Here is a 22,134-nt window from a genome sequence, read left to right as displayed (position 1 = left end):
GCAACTGCCTCAGGGGTTCAACGATCTGACTACAGCTTCTGGTTGCCTCTCCACGACGATCTACCGGTCCACTCTGTAGCCTGCCTCAATCGGCGATATGTCCAAGTCTCCACCCACTAATTGCCTCATGCTCAAGCTCTAGGATCGGCGGTCTACTTGCAAGCCTTGCTCTGCCTCATGTTTGGCGATCTAAACAAGTCCACAAGTTGCCTCAACTTCCTCTCCAACCAACCGGTGCATAATTGGGTCTTCCTCCAACAACAGGTTCACAAACCAGCTCTGATACCATTTGATGCAATCAAGGTAGGGAGATCCAATGAAGGACAACCCATCTTTGCAACCTAACACAAACACCATGGAAGATATACCGGTAACCCAATGCCAAAAATAGCAGAAAGAACAACCGGTAACATCATAGAATACATAACCGGTAAACAGTATAAACAATTCTTATAACAGGATTGAAGAATTACATTTGCCACATGCTGGATCGCAGTCCAAGATACAAACAATGCTTACAACATAAACATAAGATCCACAAATCATCTACACATCAAATCGGCCTCCAAAAACAATCTGCCGGTTCCACCCTAATCTGGACCTCAACCCTTCCGGCTTCAGTCCACTGGACTAGAATCTTGCCGGTTCTACATCTTCGCTTGATCTCTAAACTTTGTCTTCTATCTTCTATCTTTTGTCTTCCAAATGATTCGCAAACTTCTCTTTATACCGTCCGCAAATAATAACAACTTGATCAAGTCGGCCCAAAGACCAACCAGTTCATGAAACGTGCTAACGGTAACATGTCAGCTCAAATCACTAAGAACAACTCCAAAATGCACAAAACATCATGCGGTTCTCTGGGAACATCGGAAAAGACACAAGAAACATAAATCAATGATCCCCAAGTCACAGAATTCAACCGCAACCCGATCCAACTCCGCTCAACACACTGCTAGACTAACCGGTAAGAACATATCAACTGGGCCAATACTGGAATCCATATCTCATTGGAATCAAATCCAAATGCTATGAAACTCGAACACGACAAAGACAACGAATTCAAGGGAATAAACCCAAAATTACAACGCTAAACTCTCAAACAAGAAGAAATGCCATGATCTCCAAGCAATTCCACTGCTAACTGCCCAACCGGTAAGAACTACACCGGTGCTCCTGCATCACAAGGTCACAAAATCCGTCCTTGACAACGAATTCCTTGTCAAGACATGACATCTTTAAATATTTCATCATTCATCAATACCTAAACACCAATCCCAATGACGACATTTCCTTGAAACTTTGCAACATCCTTTTGCAATTTTGACAACTATGACAAGATTTTGCAACGTTGAAAACATTTGCAACCTTTAGGAATTATGACCTCAATTCTCAATCCTAACATTTGTTCATGAATTTTGGACTTGAAACTTGGATTATTGACTTGATTGTATCCCTAAGACATACCAAGGGTTGCTCAACACACCTAACCCCGATCGACAAGACAAATCCCTCTCACAAACAAAGGATAAAGATTACAACTATTGCCAAGCTAAAGACGACTTAAACAAAACACTAAGCTAGGAAGCAAAAAAGAAGTGGGGGTCCCCATTTGCAATGGGGCGATGTGTGAAAACGTCACAACTATGAAATTATTAATAAAATTAAAATATGAATACTAAACTAATTAAAAATATATATATTTTTAAAAAAGTCATAGAATTGAACCTTGTGGTTGAAAAATCCTTGCATCTTGGTGTAGAATCCCTCTTCTTCCTCTGCTTGTGCTTCTCCTCAACCCTCTTGCACTTGTAGCACTTCACTCTCACTCTTTTTTTCCTCAACCTTGTTGTTGAATTGAGTTTGCGAGAAAAAATGTGGATTTTAGGGTGTTCAATAGGGTTTGAGGGGCTTAGGTGGGGACCATTGGCCATTAGGGTTTCACCTTGGGCATTGTTTTTGAAAAAAATTGAAGTTTTCTAATTTAAAACTCTTTATTTGCCCGCTAGCCACTAGAGATGCTTGGGTGTCCTTGGGACTAGATGCCTTGGTGTTTTAGCAACATTTCCCCAAAGCCCGTGGAACACTAATATATTTATATTTATATATACATGTATACATAAACATTATACATTATATATATACATGTACATGTACATGTACATATACATATACATATACATATATGTATATATATATATATATATATATGCATACATACATACATGCATACATATACATATATACATACATATACATATATACATGTATATATACATATACATACACATATATACATACATACATACATATACATATACATATACATATATATAAAATATTGCCATACCCGAACATACTATACCCTATAGAAAAAAAATTGCCATATACCACAACCCCATATCTGTACTCGACCTTGAACTAGAATTGGTAATTCAGCACTTCGAAAGAAGAATGGAGGTTTTCGGTGCCCAACTTGAAAGTGGGTTGATTAATTAGGATGGCGAAAGGATTAGAGTTGGTCCTTGTTGCTGTCCCATGATATGTTGAACATGCTTGCCATCTATTGCATTCACTTGAGTAGCAACTTGTCACTATTTGTGTTGCTCGTGTGTAAGGAGCTGGACCAAGTCAGAATGCAAGGTCTTGCTTGAGGGAAAAGATATATGGCAAATAAACAATGATGTGATCAATAGAAAATCACGTAAGCAATTATTTATGATTTCTTGCTTTTTCCTTTTTATCTTTTTAAAAACAAAGTACCCTTAAGTAAAAAAGGAATATAGTTCCAGATATTTGAGAAAAGACCCACTCAACAAAAAAATATATTTGGATTCTAGAACCAAAAGTAAGGAAAAGTAGGAAAAATCAGAGGAAAGAAGGTAAATAAAACAAATGTAAGGATATATGTGTAGCACAATGCTAGTGTTTGTAATGTCCCCAATTTTCGGCCAGGCTTATGAAAGAAAATAATTTAATTATTAAAATTTTCTAAGTTGAACATTTTATAAAGTGACTTTCCTGAAGCCAAAAAAGGAAAAATAATATGTCACTTTAATGTAGTTGAAAGATTTATTATTTAAAAAGTGAATTTATGTCATATATAGTCTGGAAAGTTCTGTTGGGGTTAAAAAAGGAGGCTAAGGTGATGAAAGGAATGAATTCTGAAGTTTGATAAATTCTCTGTAGAGATTTGTGCCTATGGCCAGATTTCTACTGGTGGGATGAAAACCCCAATGGTTTTCCTGATAGACAAAAATCCGAAAGGCAGAGTGGTTCCATCTAGGGATTGATGGTGTGCTAAAGATTTGGGGTTTGGGGACAAAAACCATCGGATTCCACTGGAACAATTTTACACAGAAATTGCCTTTGTGGTGAAGCAGATTTATCTATCCAGATTATTGGTATTAAGCTGAAAGGTAAAATTTATTGAAATTTGTAAACAAATAATAAGGTTATGGAATGAGTTTATATACCGTCGGTCATTGTATGCAGTTGAATTTATCTATGGCTAGTGATTCCAATTCCATACCATTTTGATTTAGCCGCGAGAGATATCCTACCATGCTGCACAATTTAATAAGGATATTTAAAGTAGTTTGTTATATGAATGAGTCGTGGGTTTTCCAAAGTGAATATGAAGATGGATATTTAAATATTTAAGGGTCATGGATTTTTAAGGTTGAAAAGCCTAAAGTTTCCTACAGTATAAATTCCTATAATTTCACAGTAGCCTTTGTGGGACCCTTTCAAGCTAGCGCAAGATATGGAAATAAATTGCAAACATTATATGATCGCTGTACATCTCTTGAAGTTTGTCCCACACCATGCAAAAATCAAAGGAGGGCCGATTCACATGTTTGAAGGCTTATAAAGGCTTTCTTTTCCCTAGTGTTGCCTAATCTGGATGATTTGTACCCTTGCAAGCTGTACAAACATTACCCAGCTGCTGTCAGAGTTCTGTGAAGGAAGATGTGAGCCTTTGGGAGGGAGTCGACTCAAATTTTGGGTGTTATTTGGTAACACTTTACTGACCACCACATTAAGGAGAATAAGTGATTGTTTTAAAGGTGATTTTCTCTTCAAATAAAAATTTAGAGATTGCCACTGTTCTACTTATATGGGAAGCCATTTAAGCATGAAGAAGAGCCAAACGCTCATTGGTGAAATTTAGTGGCATTGCCATATGAAATGTGTCAAATTTACTGATGTTGCACTTTTTTGTGTTGGAATTATTACATCTTAGTATAGTTTATCTAGATTACTATTAGGTGAGATAAAATGATAATAAATAAATAAATGTTAAATTATTTTTATATTTAGTAGGTAAAATAAATGTTAGTTTTAATTAATGAATGTAAGGAACAAGTATACAAATAACAATTACATTTCTATATTGTTCTTTTTGTGCAATAGTGATGTAGTCATCTAGTCAAAATTTCAACATGGTATCAGATCTTGTGCTTTGTGAAACCATTCCTCATTTCAAACTATTGTCAATCTCATTCTAAATTTGTTTAGGCATAAGAAAACATGCCATGCAAAGGGTGTATGGATGAATAGATTAGGCCATGGAAGTTCTTCCAATTATTTTACTAGCTTTTTTAGTGATGGTCTAATTATTGGTCGCTTGGAGCTGGATTCTTCCTTTTTGGCCACTCCACACATCACTAAAAATTCAATCAGGATAGCATTATCTTTTGGTTTTTCTTCCTTGCCCTCTTCACAAGTTGTAGTATTTTGGGAACTAGGTGTCATGTCCAAGGGCCAAACAGTGCAATTGAACTTGGTATAGAGATAAAAGCTTTGTGTATTCTAGAGCATTACCGATCAAACAGGCATTTTACTTAAAGAATTCTCTCACTAAAATTTACATTTTCCTATAGAAAAATTTGTTCCAGCTCTTCATATTTGTACATAATTTGGAATGAGAAACATTTTTTTTTTGTAAACATGTTTGTGCCTGATTAGCTATAATACCCTCCTAGTGTGCATTCCATCATTTAATGGAAATCATGATCTTATGATTGCATATAGTTGTAATGCTCACCTAACTTACATTTGTGGTTAAGTGGAACCCTGCTTGAATGGACTATCTCTATCACATGGTAACCTTTACCTTAGATGCAATAAAAGAAATGTCAGTACATAAACAACCAGTGCATGTTTTCAAGTATATATTTGACTTTTGTCAAAAAGATTGCATAAATATTGCTTAACCATTGAGGACTTCCTATATCAATAATTGATCAATAACTATGTAGGATATGCAATGATGAAGATTATTTGTATGCTTATATAATTGTGATGCTTTGACATACAGGAGTCTAAGGAATTGCAGCTTGCAGGGATCTATACCAGACTTTAGTAGCATACCTTTTTTGGGTTATTTGTAAGTTTGGCAGTTTTATTACTAATTAGGACCATACTTGTCAATGAAAGGATGATTTTCATTGAATGAATTTCATCACATGTTCTCAATTTATCTGGAGTCCCTTAGATTCATGTATGCAGACAACATAGTCTAGGATATGGGACTAATTTTGTGATTCAAAGATGAAGATGTCATGAAATTTTATTTATTTATTTAAATATCTGTTTATTTTGCAGAGATCTGAGCTATAATAGTCTAACAGGTGGAATTCCTTCAACCAAGCTCTCAGAAAATATGACTACTGTGTAAGAATCTTCACATTCAAATTTAAGCTAACATATTCCTGAAGGTATTTCAGACTTGTGGAGCATAGATCTCGAATGCCATTTAAAATCTGTTAAAAACTGTTTTTTGTGTTATCATGTCCTCGCAAATAATAAAATGACTTATGTTTTCTTGCAGTGATCTATCGCATAATAAACTTAATGGAACAATACCATCAAGCTTTGCAGATTTGCCTCAACTTCAAAGACTGTAAGAACCGTGGCCAATTGCCGAAATCTCTTTGAAAAGCATTGTCAATATCAGTGTTTTATTAACACTATATGAAACACACATATTTTTTTCCACTCTGAAAATTCTCATATTGAAGGAGTTTCTAATAGTTACTAATTATTGACAAAAGGCAAGGTAGGAAGATAAAAACTGAAAATATATGGAGATGTTTTCTGTTTTCATTATAACTTTGACATCAAATCTTGATGCAAGCAACCAAAAAGGAGAAAAAAAAAAATGCAAGTGAATATAAAAGGAAACAAAACTTAAAAAGAACTATATAGGTGGAGACCAAAATATGACATTATGATTTTGGAAAGATTACTAGTAACATGGAGCACTAAATGTGTACTCACATTGAATTATTTTTCATCCCCAACTGCAGATCACTTGATAACAATGAGCTTAGCGGTGCTGTACCAGCTGGCATTGGGTTGAATGTGTCATTCACTTCTAATTCAACACTGTTACTGTATGTTTCTTGTTCGACGCTATCTACTTTTAGATAATAATATTTCATGCTTTTATTGAGGTGAAAATTCTTTTCTAGAAATGCCAATTTTATTTGCTAATATTTTATTTGGTTAATGTCTATACTTCTGTAATGGTTTTCCTTAGATCTAGGAAGTTCGACATTGAAATGCTAATCAAGCTAGTCATGTATATTGCAGGGATTTTCAAAACAACAGCATTTCTACTGTAAATGCTTCTACAATCATAAATGTTCAAAATATCACCATGAGGTAAATCAATTAAAGTACTGAACTTTTGAAACGAAGTCCTAAACTTTGTATATATCTGTTCCTTCCTGTACCTACTGTTTGTGCACTTGCCAATATCAAAGTTAAAATGAAATATATGTGGATGCTGCTACAAATGAAAAAGTAATCTAGCTAAATTAGCCCAATAAATAGGTGAGAATTTTGATATTGTAGACAACATAAATGTATAATGTTAACAGTAGCATTGCATTAGATCCAATATCAAGCTTATAATAGATTACCAATTACTCAAATATATTCTGCTACTTTTCACTAAACAACTGAAGATGTATTACAGAGATCATATAATTAAAATTTTGGTTTTATGTTTTCCTGTTATCTAATGTCTGCTTAATGTGATTAAATGCTAGGTTGGAAGGAAACCCTGTTTGCAGACAGGATAACTCAAGTGCAATAGCTCGATTGTGTGGAAATAATGGTACAATTTCAGATGGTGAAAGCTCAAACAGAGTTGCTACGTGCAAAATAAATTCCTGTGCACCCCCCGACTTTGAGTATATTCCAGATAGTGATTGTTTCTGTGTGGCTCCATTTGAAGTTGGATATCGTTTAAAAAGTCCTGGTTTTACCTATTTTACTCCATATCTCAACAGTTTTGAAGAGTACTTAACATCTGGATTGAGTTTGAATTTATATCAATTATTTATAGAAAAGTATGTGTGGGAAGAAGGTCCAAGGTTGGCTATGAACCTGAAGTTCTTCCCTCCTAAGAATCAATCAGTAAGAATATTTAATGACAGCGAAGTCCAACGAATACGTCAAATGTTTGCTGAATGGAAAATTATTGATAGTGATATATTTGGGCCATATGAATGGATAAATATTACACTTACAGGCCCATATAAAAGAGGTACGTCTCATTTTTCTCCTTTTCTTGTCATTAGTATAATCTTATTTGTTGATTTGCAAATGGTAACTGATATTATTGAAGTTGCAATTGGATATCATTTTTTCATTACATAAATATGTTCTTTTTCCGCTTTTGTTATTTGTAATGTCCACTTCTGGGGCTTTTATGGAATTATGCAATTTTCTTGAATGATTAAAGTGATTGCAAGCAAATATTAAAAATAACATAAAATTAATGTAATTAAATTAGATAATATGTGAATAAAATGTCATTCATGATTTTTACTGAAAATTGCCATAAACATCTCTTTGAATATTTTCTTATTTTTAATATATTAAAAATAAAAATAAAATAAAAATCAGAATTCGTACTCTCTATAATGACCAGCATAATCAGTTAACCTGATATGATTCTAAAAATATTGATTATGTTCATTTAATCAACATCTGCCAAATCCATATTAATTTTATTAACAATAAATAAGGGGCAGATTTCAAATTTTACCTAAACTAATAAGAATAACACTAGTAGAAAATCAATCAAATACCAAATCAATAACAAATAAAACCAAACTCTGAATTAATGTATTTTATTAATTTTCATAGTTCCACGGAGTTCCCTGATGGGGGGACGCGGGGACGTGGAGACGGGTTTTAGGGATAGGGGGGCCAAGGGCCTAAGTTTGGATATGTTGAGGGGATGGTGGCAAAGCAGCAGTGGGGGGTGCTGATATACAAATTGAGTTGAATTGAAGTCTTCAAGGCAAAATCTGCAATATAACATCTCTATGAGTGCCCCATGAAAGGAAATATAGTTTTCAAGAAGTTGAAGGCTACGATTAGTATGTCATGGCATGTGCCATATAGCAAGAGACCTGACAGCATCCTTGGTGGAGGTGGTGGTGTTGTGGGGCACATGTCCCCCAAGTCCCCAAGTCTCGGAAATGTTCCGATAGGGATGCGAGATTTTTTTGGGTGGATGTATACCCATGGAACACTGTTAATAATTTTCTGCAGAAGACAAGCCAAAGGCCCAAACACCAATTAAATATTGCAAAGATAAAAAATACCGATTGGTGCAGCTGCCAAAAGGCAATGGCTGGCAAGGGTAATTGAGGTAATATGCATAAACTATTAATCTTTTATGGCACACAACTTAAAAATTTCTCTTTCCAATGGCAGACCCCACCAAACAATGTTGTGCTGAAAATTAAAGGATGCTGTGTTTTTTTATTGAAACAACATTTAATAAGAAGATCATGTTGAGTGCTGCGATTAGTTTGTAATAAATTTGCCTCAATCATAATTAGACTGTGGAACCCACGATAAGCTGTCAACTAGCATGAGCCAGATTTAGATAAGATTTATTCATTAAAGGATTCAAAAAACTTTATGAAGTAATCCTCTCCAATAAAATACAGCCCATCAGTTTATGCTACTACACAATATGGTGCGTCAGGCTGCAATTTAGCATCTAATAATATCGATGAATCTGAATAATCAATAATTTTTAAATAATAATAATAATTAACTGAATAATTATTCTTGGTAAATCTTATACAGTAAATTTTGCTAATAATAATTAAAAATTATTACACAGAATAATATGTATCTATAATCATAATTGATAGATCTTCGCAATAACAATTGAAAAGGATGTCATTGAAACGGACATTTTTTGCAACTCTAATCAATCTCCACTTCAATTGTGATCCTTGTGTAGAATCGTCTGATTTGGACATAAGGATTTTTGTCCTTAAATTTGAAAAAATTTCAAGAGATTTTTCAACCTCCAAAAGTTGCTAATCAAGGGTTTTCATTATTGAATGCAAATTTGAATTTGAATTTGAAAATGATAAAATTGATAATGAACAATGGATGATAAATATTGAGATTTGACTTCTCTTTTATAGATGCTTTGATTTGGACTTCTTTTAATTTTAATTTTAATTTAATTTTCTTTTTCTCTCCAAATATTGAAAATAACTTTTAAATCATATCCAAGAGCTCTTTTAAATTATATTTTGAATAAAGTGTTAAAAACTTTTTTTAAATAGTATTTAAGTTGCCTTTTTGGAAATGAAGTAATTGGGCTCACTTAATTTTTTTTTTTTCATTTAGAAAGGAGGACATGACATCATCTACTACTCTTATCTTTTATACCAAGACCCTTATAATTCTAGATAAACTACATTCTATTACAATTTTATTTGCAAGGTCCTCTCAAAAAATAGAAGAAGCCCCCCATCTTTAATAAGAAATGCCCAAGGTTATTGGGTTCGGCCCCTTAGACCCCTGGTACTGGTCTGGTCCGGTTCGCTTGTGGTTCGGACAGGGTCTGTGATTCACAGGTTTGGTTCGGACTAGGTCGAACCCGAGAAGACCCAGGTTGAACCCGAGGGTCTGATGGCCCAAAAATGGTGTTTTTTTGCAACAATTAATTTTTTTTGAAATCCACCACATAAAAAAATTAAAATATAACCCTAAAAGTGAGTTTTAAAACATTAACTCGGCTCATTTCACACAAGCAACATGATTACAAGCAAGGGGAAATGAAGATGTGGGATATAGAGCCAGAGCATACTGATTTGGATGCTTTCACTTCTTAGCTTGTTGCATTTCATGACTTGGATAGCAAGCAAACTTATAGTGCAAGTGCAAGTGTAAGTGGCATTGGCATTGGTTCATCTAATGTCAATGTCAATGATGAGGAGGAGAATGAGGATGATGAATTACAGAATCCATTTGCTGATTAAACTTTAAATTGTTGAAAGTTGAAACAATGATACTTGAATATTTTGTCATTTTGATATTAAACTTGATGTAAATAATGCTGTTATGGTATGATCATGATGCTATGATTACAAGTTTATGTTGGTATTGTTGTTTATATGATGCTATGTGACATGCTAATCTTAATTCATGCCTATATATATATATAATTTACATGTTTTTGTACTTATGAACCCAAACCCCTTTTCAAAATTTTGTTGTACCGTTGTACCGGTTCTTCGAACCCGAACCGGTGCCCGAACCCAAACCGGCAACTTAGGAAATTCCCTATGGACCTCATACCTTCAAGAAGAAATAGGATAAAAAGAAATTTAGAGATAGATTCATGAAATGAGAATTAAACTATAAGACACTATATTTAAAATATTTGAATCATGCCCCCTTTTCAATATTAAAGGAATTAATTATGATTTGTAATCTATTTTTTATTTCTCATAAGCTAATGAAATAAGAGAGATAATAATAAAGTGGGTCCAATCACTTTATTTCCATAAGGGCAACTCAATAATTATTATAGATCCTATGGAATATTTAAAAACTATTGATATAATATTAATATTTAGAGACAAAATTAAATTCAAATAGAGGGCCCAAAAGACAATTATGCAAGAACCGCATTAATCAAAGCCGATGATGGGATTTCATTATTTCTTTATTCTTTTTAGTTTGGAATTCAACAATGAAAACCCTTGGTGTGTTAGATCCAGAGGATGAGACACTTTTGATGTCCATATTTGGATTTGAAGACAAAAGCCCTCTCATCTGTAATATTCCAAGTAGGAATGTCAGCTAGATTTCACCAATTTCTTTTTATATCAACATAAACCCAAGTTCTTTTTAATTATCAAGATTTTGATGTGGGAAAAGTGAGAGCAAACAAAAACTAGGTTCTGGACATAAAAAATTAATTTAAAACTCACAAGGACCAAGTCGTCTAGTTACAATCAATACCAAATTGGTAGTTAGTATGCAAATGATCAATATCAAATTGGCTGATGACAAATTACTGATCTGATCAATGCCAAACTGGAGACAACAAGTGGATGTGGATCAATGCCAAATTGATAGATAATGCAATGCAACTCTTTGTAGCTAGGCCATCCAATTTTATAACAATGCAAGTCTGAAATGAATTTGGCAAAGAATTCCTAGATTATTAGAATGATTTCAATACTAATAGCAAGTAAACCATCCGATATTTACAATGAAGTATTTAAGTAAGAAGACTGAATTTTCATAAGATAAATCTCAAAGTATATTTTTTGCAGTCTCCTACAAATTATGACTATCATCAATGCAACAACAAAGATTAGACAACAAAAAGGTCAGAAATATGTCATACCATCAACCCCAAGTTCTTTGAGTAGTCAAGGATGGATTAGAAATACTTAGGTCTAGACTAAGTAGATGTTTGATATTTAGTGGCTTCCTGCAAGTCTTATCTGTTCAACTTTAGCATGGTACAACATTGTACTAGTTGTATAGAACATAGTTCCACGGAGTTTCTTGATGGGGGACACAGGGATGGGTGTTGGGGTCCAATGGACCTAGGGCCTAAATTTGGGGACAATGAAGGATGGCAGGGGGGTGCCAACAAGGGGATGGTGGGGGGTAGTGATATAAAACAGAGGCAAATTGAAATCTTCAGGGCAAAATCTGCAATATAACATCTCTATGAGTGCCCCATGAAAGGCCAACTATTTTTGACGAAGTTTAAGGTTGCCATCAATATGTAATGGCATGTGTAATGTCCCCTTCTAGGCTATGTCAGGAAATAGGGACAATTACTTTAATTCTTCACACTTTCATTATTAAATTCTTGCAATTGAACTATGATATGAGCAACATCACTTGCTATATCTGATATGTATAATAATCTATATGCTAAAAGTGAATTCTTATAATATGCAATAATTCTCGCTAGTTCGATAGGGCAATATGGCTATGGAACTGAGTTGAATACGAACTGCTTAATCTGACTTGACATCTGAAATATGCAATTACTGGTAAAATAATAACCCCTATAGCGACCCCATTGCTTGCAACCAGTAGTGTTGTATGTGATGTAGAATTCCTTTCTTGCAACCGGCTTATGCCTTTTTATATCTTGATGGTGAATACGACAAGTGGCGTTACCAAAAGGTACAACTATTCATTAATTCTTCTTCTCATATGCTAATCGCACCTTTCCAAAATGATCATTGTTTACTTATCATGCCTCTTTAATTTAATTGTACTGTTCTCTAATTAGTGTTGCTAATGACTAATTAATCTTCTTTATTAATTGGATACTCAATGCTTACTTAGTTGATATTGTCCCTTAATATATAGACCAGAATTGAACACAATGAAAATGATCAAAACACTTTATCCACTTGCTGCCACTGAGTCACAATAATCTTTATTATCGTGTAATGCCCCTTCAAATTCGTCATTCTTCATAATAGCTTATTAATCGTTTCCTTCATTATTATTTGGTTATTGGTTTAGACCAAAGTTCCCAGACTCGGACTCGGCTCTGACTCGGCAAGGCTGACTCGGCTCGGACTCGGCAATGACTCGGCAACGACTCGGCAAAATAAGAAAACCCTTGAAATTTAGAGATTTTTAACGATTTAAAACTTGTTTCATACACCCATTATTGAATTAAGCTTAAAGACACTATAACATCATCAAATAGAAGCTAATTTGATCACATACATAAACATACATCCATCACATGCGTAGAAATGTAAATTGTAGCTGAAGGAATTAGAAAACATAGATATATAGAGTTATAAATGTTGTCCAATGTATATATAATCCATGACTTCAAATGTTCCCAAACATATATGTAACTGTAAAGTGTAAACAAAAACAAGTCTATGGCTCAGGCTCTGGCTCAGCCTCGTCTATCTGCCTCCTAGAAAGGCGTCTAAGGTAGGTCCTGGATGACTGAGTAGCCATAGTCTCTGCCTGTGATGTGCCAGTCTGAGTAGCCATAGGTGTTGGGGATGAGGGGACGTGTTTCCGGGACGGGGGGACCAAGGGCCTAAGTTTGGGGACGGCAGGGGGACGGCGACGGGGGGGTGGCGGGGTGGTGGTGCTGATATAGTTATACATATACATATAGTACTTGAAAAACTAGTTTTGCAAAGATGTATGACAGTATTACAGTATAAGAATTACATTTTCAAATGAAACTATAGGAAATTTGAAATACTAAATCTAAATACCAATTACCAAGATTTCTAAGTTGTGTTGTTATATGGAGCCTAATTAGAGTCAGAGGTTAGATTTTCCCTACTTCCATCGGCGCGGTTTCCCCCTATATTTTTCAACGGGGGTTTGGGGGCAGCGCCCCTTGCGCGTTCCCTATTGCGATACAGGGCGGGGTCGAGGGGCAGCGCCCCACGAGGCCAAAAATACTTTTATTATTTTCTAAAGGCGTCGGGTGTTATAAGAAAGGGAAATGGCGAAAAAAGTCATTAAAAAATGTTATGTTTTTTTTTTTTTTTACTGCACTTTATTAAGTGACTCCAGCCGGGTCACGACCCTCAGACTCGGCGAGTCAGGGAATGACTCGCCTGACTCGGCGAGTCAGGCGAGTCACGCCCTCTGACCCGTTCGAGCCCGGGTCAGGGTCACCGTGAGCCGGTAGGGGTCACCCGGCCCGCTGACTCGCGTGACTCGCCGCGAGTCACGGAACTCTGGTTTAGACTTTGATGCATCCACATAACTTAATCCAGATATAACATCGTGCCTCTTCATTAATATTAATTCCCATGTATATTTGCTGCTATTGGATGACAATGATAATTGTTTATGTTGTTGATTTCTTATCGTTGATTCGTCTTACTTTCTTTGTCTTCTTAAACAGATTGAATGCAATCTTTGTATTAGTTATATCACAATTATAACTTACTCAGTTACAATCAATATGTTACTTGCAATCTTAATCTTCTATCATTGTAATTCCTTTCAGTGACTATTTAGTTGCTCGATGCTAATATTTACTACTCGATGTTGAGTCGGCAGCTTAATCTGTGATACTTGCGATAAGCTCTATAGGGAGTACGTAGCTTCCCCATGAATTATCCTTGCTGAGGTGGCCTTAATCACTATTTCCTACGTGCTTATGTAAATTATCTTTATAATTCATAATAAATTATAATATAATATTAATTTATTTTTATTTGAATATTTCAAGAATAATATTATTAGTAATAAAAATTAAATATTAATTAAATAATAATATTTAATAAATAAATAAATTTCAAACAATTATTCATCTGTAATTATTATATTAATTAATAATAATAACTGATATAAATATAACGATCAAGGAGTGGACATGACACGTGCCATATAGAAAGCAACCCGGCAGCATCCATGACAAAGGTGGTGGTGCTTTGGAGGGATGTTTCCCTTAAGTCCCTAAGTGTTGGAAATGTTCCCCTACAGGGAATGTGGGATTTTTGTGGGGGATGCGTCCTCGTGGAACACTAGTATAGAACAATGTAGCAAAGGTACAAAACACTATAGCAACAAATAAATAGAAATCCCCCTCCAAACTAAAAACTATATTGAAACTTAACAAAAATTTGTAAAAACTACATAGTAAACACCAAATATGCATGTCAACTCATAGGTAATCCCAAGATAGAATTAATTCTTTGGAGTATAGCTTTTTTGTCATCAACTCCATTTTCCAATAGGGTTTTTGTCCTAGGGAAAAGAAATGAGCACACAGGTTCTATTTCAAAAACAAGGGTTTGATAGTTAAAGATTAAATAAAATGACAAATTGATTCAAATGAGTCCTCACTTCTTTTTATAGACTCCTAGGGAAATTAAAATAAAAATATTCACTTTTTCTCTCCCAAAAATCTATTTTAATTTACTTTTTTCAAACTAGCCCAAAATAATAAAATATCACTAAGAGTTACTCAGGACTTTTACTATGCCCCATTTAGGCAACCTGTAATGTCCCCATTTTGGGATCACCTTATACTTTGCCCTAAATTCATAAATCTAGAATGAAATAGGGGCAAAACATAGTTAAAGATATAATCTTCATTCTATTTTTTTGAAATCCACAATGAGTTTAGACAACAATGTAAATATAACTCATGAAATACATCCAATCCTAGGTGGCTACAGTACTGAATCACTTGCCTCCCCTGACTACTTGTTTTATTGCTTGGCTGTACCTTGGCGGTTTCCACCTTTGCTCTCTTTACGTTGAGTGCCTTCTTTTTCTTACACAACTTAGCTTTTTGTGCCCCCAATCTCAGTCTTCTTCCCGGCTTTTCTTTCTTGCCAATTTCTTCCTTCAATTTTTTTCTTGGTCCATTAGCATCACTTTTGTCATCAGAATCCTTCATTTTCCTCTTTACCTTTGCTGCATAGTTCTTATTCATTTTGCATTGTCTCCTTCGTACGGGTTGGGCACCCGATACGAGAGGTATTCTATGTACGCACAGTTCCGGGGGTATCCCTTTTAGGTCCTTGTATGTCCACGCAAACACATCCTTGTACTCCAGGAAGATTTTAAATGCCACCTCTTTCAGCACGGGGTTCCAATCGTCCCCGACCAGAATTATCTTCGGATCGACATCATTTCCCAAATTCACCTTCTTCATGTTGGACTCCTCGTACTTGATGACTTTGTCCCATTTGAATCGGTGTGCGGGTGTATCATCCAAGCAAACTAGAGTTGATGAGGAGACAAAGTACATCGACGGTACTGAATCGCTTGCCTCCCCTGACTACTTGTTTTATTGCTTGGTTGTACCTTGGCGGTTTCCACCTTTGCTCTCTTTACGTTGACCGCCTTCTTTTGCTTACGCAACTTAGCTTTTTGTGCCCCCAATCTCAGTCTTCTTCTCGGCTTTTCTTTCTTGCCAATTTCTTCCTTCAATTTTTTTTGGTCCATTAGCATCACTTTCGTCATCAGAATCCTTCATTTTCCTCTTTACCTTTGTTGCATAGTTCTTATTCATTTTGTATGGTCTCCTTCGTACGGGTTGGGCACCCGATACGAGAGGTATTCTATGTACGCACAGTTCTGGGGGTATCCCTTTCAAGTCCTTGTACATCCATGCAAACACATCCTTGTACTCCAAGAAGATTTAAAATGCCACCGCTTTCAGCACGGGGTTCCAATCGTCCCCGACCAGAATCACCTTCGGATCGACATCATTTCCCAAATTCACCTTCTTCATGTTGGACTCCTCGTACTTGATGACTTTGTCCCATTTGAATCGGTGTGCAAGTGTATCATCCACCCATGCTACCCCTTCATGGTACTCCCTGTACTCTGGAGGAAAAGTTGCATCTTCCGTACTTGCACTTGATTCCCTAATCTCACAGATTTGCAACATGTGGCAATCGGGGTGAAATACTTCATAGTCTTCCATCTGCCAATGGAAGAATTCGGCGAGGGAGCTTGTTTCATCCTCTGAGCATCCCTCTAGTTCCAGAATGCCCTCATCATCAGGTTCCATCCTTTCCCGACCGTTCTATGAGCCCCATTCCCAATTATGCGAGTCATCTGAGTCTGAATCTTAGGATGCCAATTCCTCGCTCACGGCTTGATTCCTCAAGTCAATCACGTACTTCCGGCCTTCACTCTCGATGGAGAGTGTGTTTTTCTTCCAGTTGTGGTTCGCCTTCGCCATAATCAGCCAACCCCTTCCCAGAAGGGCGTCATAGGCCTTCTTCTCCAACGGTATGACCACAAAGTCAAGGAAAAAGTGTTGGGTACCGACCACAACTTTTTGTACCATGAGTATCCCCAGGGGCTTGATACCATGCTGGTCGGCACCGACAAGGTGGAATGTTGGTGGCCAGAGAGTTGGCTTGCCCAGACCCCTCCATGTCTCCTCAAGTAACGCATTCACTCCGGAGCCGTTGTCAACAATGGTGTTCGTCAACTTCTATCCCATTATCTCCATCTCAACCACGGCCAGCTTCCGACCAATGCTTACGTTGAGCGGCATGGGGTCTGTAGTAGACGTACCAGGTAGTTCTGTTGTGGCCATGGGGTTTGTGCCAGATGGTTTTCCTGCCATCTGACGGTGTTCCTGGTTGGTAGTGTTGTCAGCGACTATGTTTGTAATAGCCATCTTCAATTGTGGCATTGTTTGCAGAAGGTTAGACATGCATACGGGTACGGTAGTCTGCAACATCTGTTTAATGATGGTTTTTTCGGACTTTGACCGGGGTGGGATACTGGCAGTATTGTGTGAGGCCCTGTGCTCTTCCGCCATTGCCCGTTCCACATCAGCCTTTGCTTCCCGGAGTCTCTCCTTCTCCGTATAGGGATCGGGTTATACCGCCTTCTTACTTTGCAATCTTGTGATTGCCAGTACCTCCTCGTCTGGCTCCTTTACGTCCAACATGTTTACTCCCTTCTATTTGGGGCAGTCAGTGTCCTCATGGTTTCCAGGACCACACCATTTGCACAACAAACCTCCACCGTTCCCATTCTGACATTCCTAAGCAAAGTGGTCCCACTCATTACATTTCTGACACTGGATCATGGGCCGCCCTTTTGCATTGTACTGAATTTTACTCCTTGGCGTGTTATTATTGGAACGGTTGCTCCCACACCTATTATTACGGTATCCTCCTGGTGGAGCCTTTGAGTTTGCTGATTGTTTAGGTGGTGTGACTGGTGGGGTAGCTTGCTCGCCTTGAGTGTAGAGCACTTGTGTGCTCCGTGTTTTTAAATTGTATGGGCATTCCTTGGTGGAATGGCCTAGTACCTGACAGATGTCACAGAAAGCTTTCTTTGAACATGTCCCCTTCGTATGCCCTTCTACCTTAGAGTCGGTGCACCAAAGTTCCTTGCTGTCTCTGCTACTTTATTTATCAGCCTTCAACTCTTTCATCATTCGCAACATGTCCTTCCAAAGACCTTGTACAGTTTTGGACTCGTCGTCACTACTTCCGTCTGTACTGTCATCGTCACTTGCCCTCCGTTTCCCCTTCGATGTTTTGCTTTCACTTTCAATATCCATGGCTTGGTTGTACGCTTCGTCATATGACGGCGGAGGGACCACCTTCATCTTCCGTTTGAGGGACGGTACCAGCCCTTCGACAAACCATCTCTTCTTCAGCCCATCTGCCGGCTTGTTCTCCATTTTGTTCAGTTGTTCCTTCAGCCTTTGGTTGTAAGCCTGGACGCTTTCACTTTTTCCCTGCTTGGTATTGTAAATCGCCACAATTTCATTGTTGTCACGCAGGAATTTGAATTCCTCCTGGAAGGCCTTCTTCAAATTGTTCCATGGTGTTTTATATTGGGCATCAAGGTCCGTGTACCAGTCAATTACTGTCCCTCGAAGGGTGGCCAGAAATGCCTTCAACCAGTAATCCTGGTCGTCTTGGCCGTTTGCCTCCCAGATGGTTATGCATTTCTTGCAATGTCGTACGGGGTCCTCCGACCCATCTCCCATGAACTTTGGAAGCTTCTGTTTCTCTGGGGTGTGTGCCATTGTCTTCGTCTGGAGGGTTTTATGTAGCGCCTAGAAGTTATTATATGCCTGGAAGGTATTATGTGCCTAGAAGGTACCGTACGCGTTTGACCCGATCGGACCGTATTGCTCCGTCCACGAGTGTTCTACGTGTCCACCCACGTCCTTTGTGCTTTGGTCACCCTCACTCCTATGTTCCCTACTTCTCGGGGTTTCTGGGTTTGACCCTCCTATTTTTGAGTTTTCTCTGAGTGAGATTTCCAATTCGGTACATTCTCCAAGAGTTCGGCGACCTCATCCTGCAGGTCGTGTACAACCCCTTCGTCGCGGTCTGAGTGCTCTGATGGATTGCTCTCGGAATGAGTTCCAAACTCTTCACTAGACGTCGAGTGAGCGGCTCGGTCGACGAGATCGTCCTCCGTTATGTCCGACAGTGGCAGGGTCCTGGCAACTCTTACCAACTTGTTCCACGTACACAGTTTTTGTCTCTCCCGACTACGGCTTTGACTCACACTCCGACTCTTTCTTCGCCTTTCCGGACTCTCCCACCCTTCGGCAATCTCTTGCAGCTGACATCTCCGTTCGTTTTGTTCTCTGATCCGTAGGGATCTCCGTATGGACCCCTCACCTGCCTCTCTGTTGGTACCAGTACGTCGTCGGTCCTTGTTGGGACGTAGGGGCATTAATTGTGGTGGGTACGACATCTGCTCGTATCCCTCTCTTCTTCTTCCCTACGGCTCCTTTCTCCGTTGTGTTGCAAGATTTGCTGCCAACAACGTTCTCGACTGGTTTCTTCCCTTTGCTCTTGCCGTTCAATGAGGTTCCATGCCAGCAGTCTAGGAAGGCTCCCTAGAAGATCAAACACGGTAGAATTTACTGCGAGTTCCTCATGTACCGTGCCCTCAGGGATCGCTCTCTCCTGAGCTTCCCTCTGCACGTACTGGGTAACGGAAACGTCCCACAGTTCCACCAAATCCTTCATCAGTTGATCCTCTCTGGCTTCTGCCTACGTGGGCTCCTTGTGTGTATCACCTTAAGTGACTATTAACTGTTGGTGAAATGGTCGGCCCATTAGTGGTTACTGCCTGCCGCCATATTGATCTTCGAAATTTGAATCGGCAACGGCGCCAAAATGTTTGTTCCCTACCGTGAGATACTTAAGGTTTCAAAATGAACAAAATAAGCACCGAACATATAACCAACAACTACGATTGTACTCAAAACATTAATGTAAGTAATGATCACAACAATATGGCAGAAAGATTTTCTTCTATTGCATTCCAAAATGTTCAGTACATCAACATTATTGTTGGGGTTCCCTTACATAGCAATATATACTATCTGGCGGTCGGTCGAGGTACCAACCGTCGTAACCGACACAGGAACCCACACGGCTAACTCCAAAACATAACAAAATGACATAACAATAACTTAAAAGTTTTATTCCTTATTATGGCCTAACAACAACAAAAAGACATGGCACAATAGCAGCAAAGTCCGCCATGCCTAAAGGGATACCAAGTCCGCCTTGGCTTGTAAGCTATAAAGTTCGCCTTGGTTGATGCACACATCAAAGTTTGAAATGCCAAAGTAACCTCCAAGTCCGCCCTAAGCACTTGGAAGATTGTCTAAGACCAAGCAAAGTCCGCCTTGGCCAAGAGAAAGCATGATGGCAAGACTTCATCCAAGTCCGCCTAGGCAAGGAAAGGTGGGGGGTTTGGCATGATAAAAGATAATGAAATTTTGCCAAGATAAATTGCACAAACACAAGTTGGCAAGATATTCCAAGTTGACTAGGCATAAATGGAATATGTGAAGATGCCTGAGCAAGACGAAAATTTACCTATGGCTCAAGGATAAGACACGAAGACAATCAACTTGCCATGCCGAAGAGAGAAAATGGCTAGAGGGAAAATAAATTTGACAAAGTAGCACATGAAATCAAGGGTCAAACAAACAAATGGGTTGGAAAATTAAAGTTTGACACATGAAAAATGGCCAAGTACGGAATTTTCCACAACCAAAAGAATCAAAGAAACAGAAAGAATAAAAGAACAAAGAGGAGATGAATAAATTTCTTGTCCAAAGGTGGAGTTTGTTCTATTTAGCACAAGCCAGGTTCAGAATTGAGGGCAAAACCACGGACAAAGTTCATTTAGGCATAGAGATGGCCAAAATCTTGGCTAGGTGTTGAAGGATCCACATGAAGGTATTGCAAGATAAAATTGACTAGCCAAAATTTGGCTAAGTATAGGAAACACTTCACAAAAAAGTTCCAATTTCCTTCATTGTGGTGAAGGCATAGGGAAGTTCTTCTTCAAAATCAGGGCACAGACTTGGCAAAAATATGAAAAAGAAATTCCAGATTTCTTGAAGGATTTCATCTCCTGCAGACAGGCTCCCAATTGAGATCAGATGGCAGCGAGAAGAGTGTTCCAAACAAATTTCCACACTTAGGCAATTTTTCGGCACAAATTGGAGAATCAAATTGTTCCAAGTCAACGTGTCCAGGTTCAACAAACCTGACTTATCCAAAAGCTTCTAGAAGGCACACTTCACAATGTAACAACCTTCTATTTTATTATTGGTTTATATTTAGCAAGAAGGACAAATTTCCTCAAATGTAATTTTCTCATTGGTCGAGGGGTAGTTAGTTGTAACAAACCCTAATTAGGGTTTCATTTTGTAATCTCGACCGTTGATTTGAAATCAATCCTGGTCATTGAATTGTAATTGGGGAGCCGATAAATTGAGCTCACCCCCTCATTTGTAAATCATGGGAGCATGTTGCAAAACATGTTGAGATAAGTAATTGTTGCTTAGGATTGCCAAAATAATAAGTAATACATTGTTCGAATTGATGGTGATTATTTCCCTTATTTTGGAGTCTGCATGGTTCTTATCCCTCATCATAGTTTAGATTTTATTTTAAGTTGTTAGATGAATGAAGGATTGATAGTTTAGATTGGTGAAATTTTGCTCATACTTTTGTTGGATGGATGATTTTCATTCAATGTGTAAAGTGAGTTTGAGCTTTGATGTGGATGCCTAACTTCTACTTTGAGTAATATTGTTCAATTGTTGGTATTATTCATAAGTGTGAAAATATTAAGCACAACCTTAGAAGATTGTACATGCTTTGTGCAGTTGTCCCAAGTGTGGCGAAACAAAGTGTTGTTATTAGTTTCACCTAGTCTTTACCGTCTCTTGAATTCTTAGGAATAGATTAGAATTTCTAAACCCTTATCTCCTTTTCAGTTTTCTTGAAGTCCATGATCCAAAACTCAAACGATAAATCTCCATTGTGAATTGAACAAGCCAAG

General features: G+C 37.6%; 1 protein-coding gene across 2 annotated transcripts in view; it reads left to right on the top strand.

Annotated features, from left to right (window-relative positions):
* LOC131034300 (probable LRR receptor-like serine/threonine-protein kinase At1g06840) overlaps positions 1-22,134 on the top strand; it is a 206,364-nt gene that overhangs the window by 134,690 nt on the left and 49,540 nt on the right. For both annotated transcript variants that reach the window (XM_057965783.2, XM_057965775.2), the window contains exons 9-14: positions 5,324-5,392; positions 5,611-5,679; positions 5,837-5,908; positions 6,315-6,401; positions 6,601-6,672; positions 7,062-7,561. In XM_057965783.2, coding sequence (XP_057821766.2) covers positions 5,324-5,392; positions 5,611-5,679; positions 5,837-5,908; positions 6,315-6,401; positions 6,601-6,672; positions 7,062-7,561 — 869 coding nt within the window. The remainder of the gene's footprint in view (positions 1-5,323; positions 5,393-5,610; positions 5,680-5,836; positions 5,909-6,314; positions 6,402-6,600; positions 6,673-7,061; positions 7,562-22,134) is intronic.

The sequence above is a fragment of the Cryptomeria japonica genome, chromosome 5, assembly GCF_030272615.1.
Source record: "Cryptomeria japonica chromosome 5, Sugi_1.0, whole genome shotgun sequence".
Classification (NCBI taxonomy): Eukaryota; Viridiplantae; Streptophyta; class Pinopsida; order Cupressales; family Cupressaceae; genus Cryptomeria; species Cryptomeria japonica.
The sequence above is the reverse complement of the archived record's forward strand: the minus strand, read 5'-3'. Positions and strand labels throughout refer to the sequence as shown.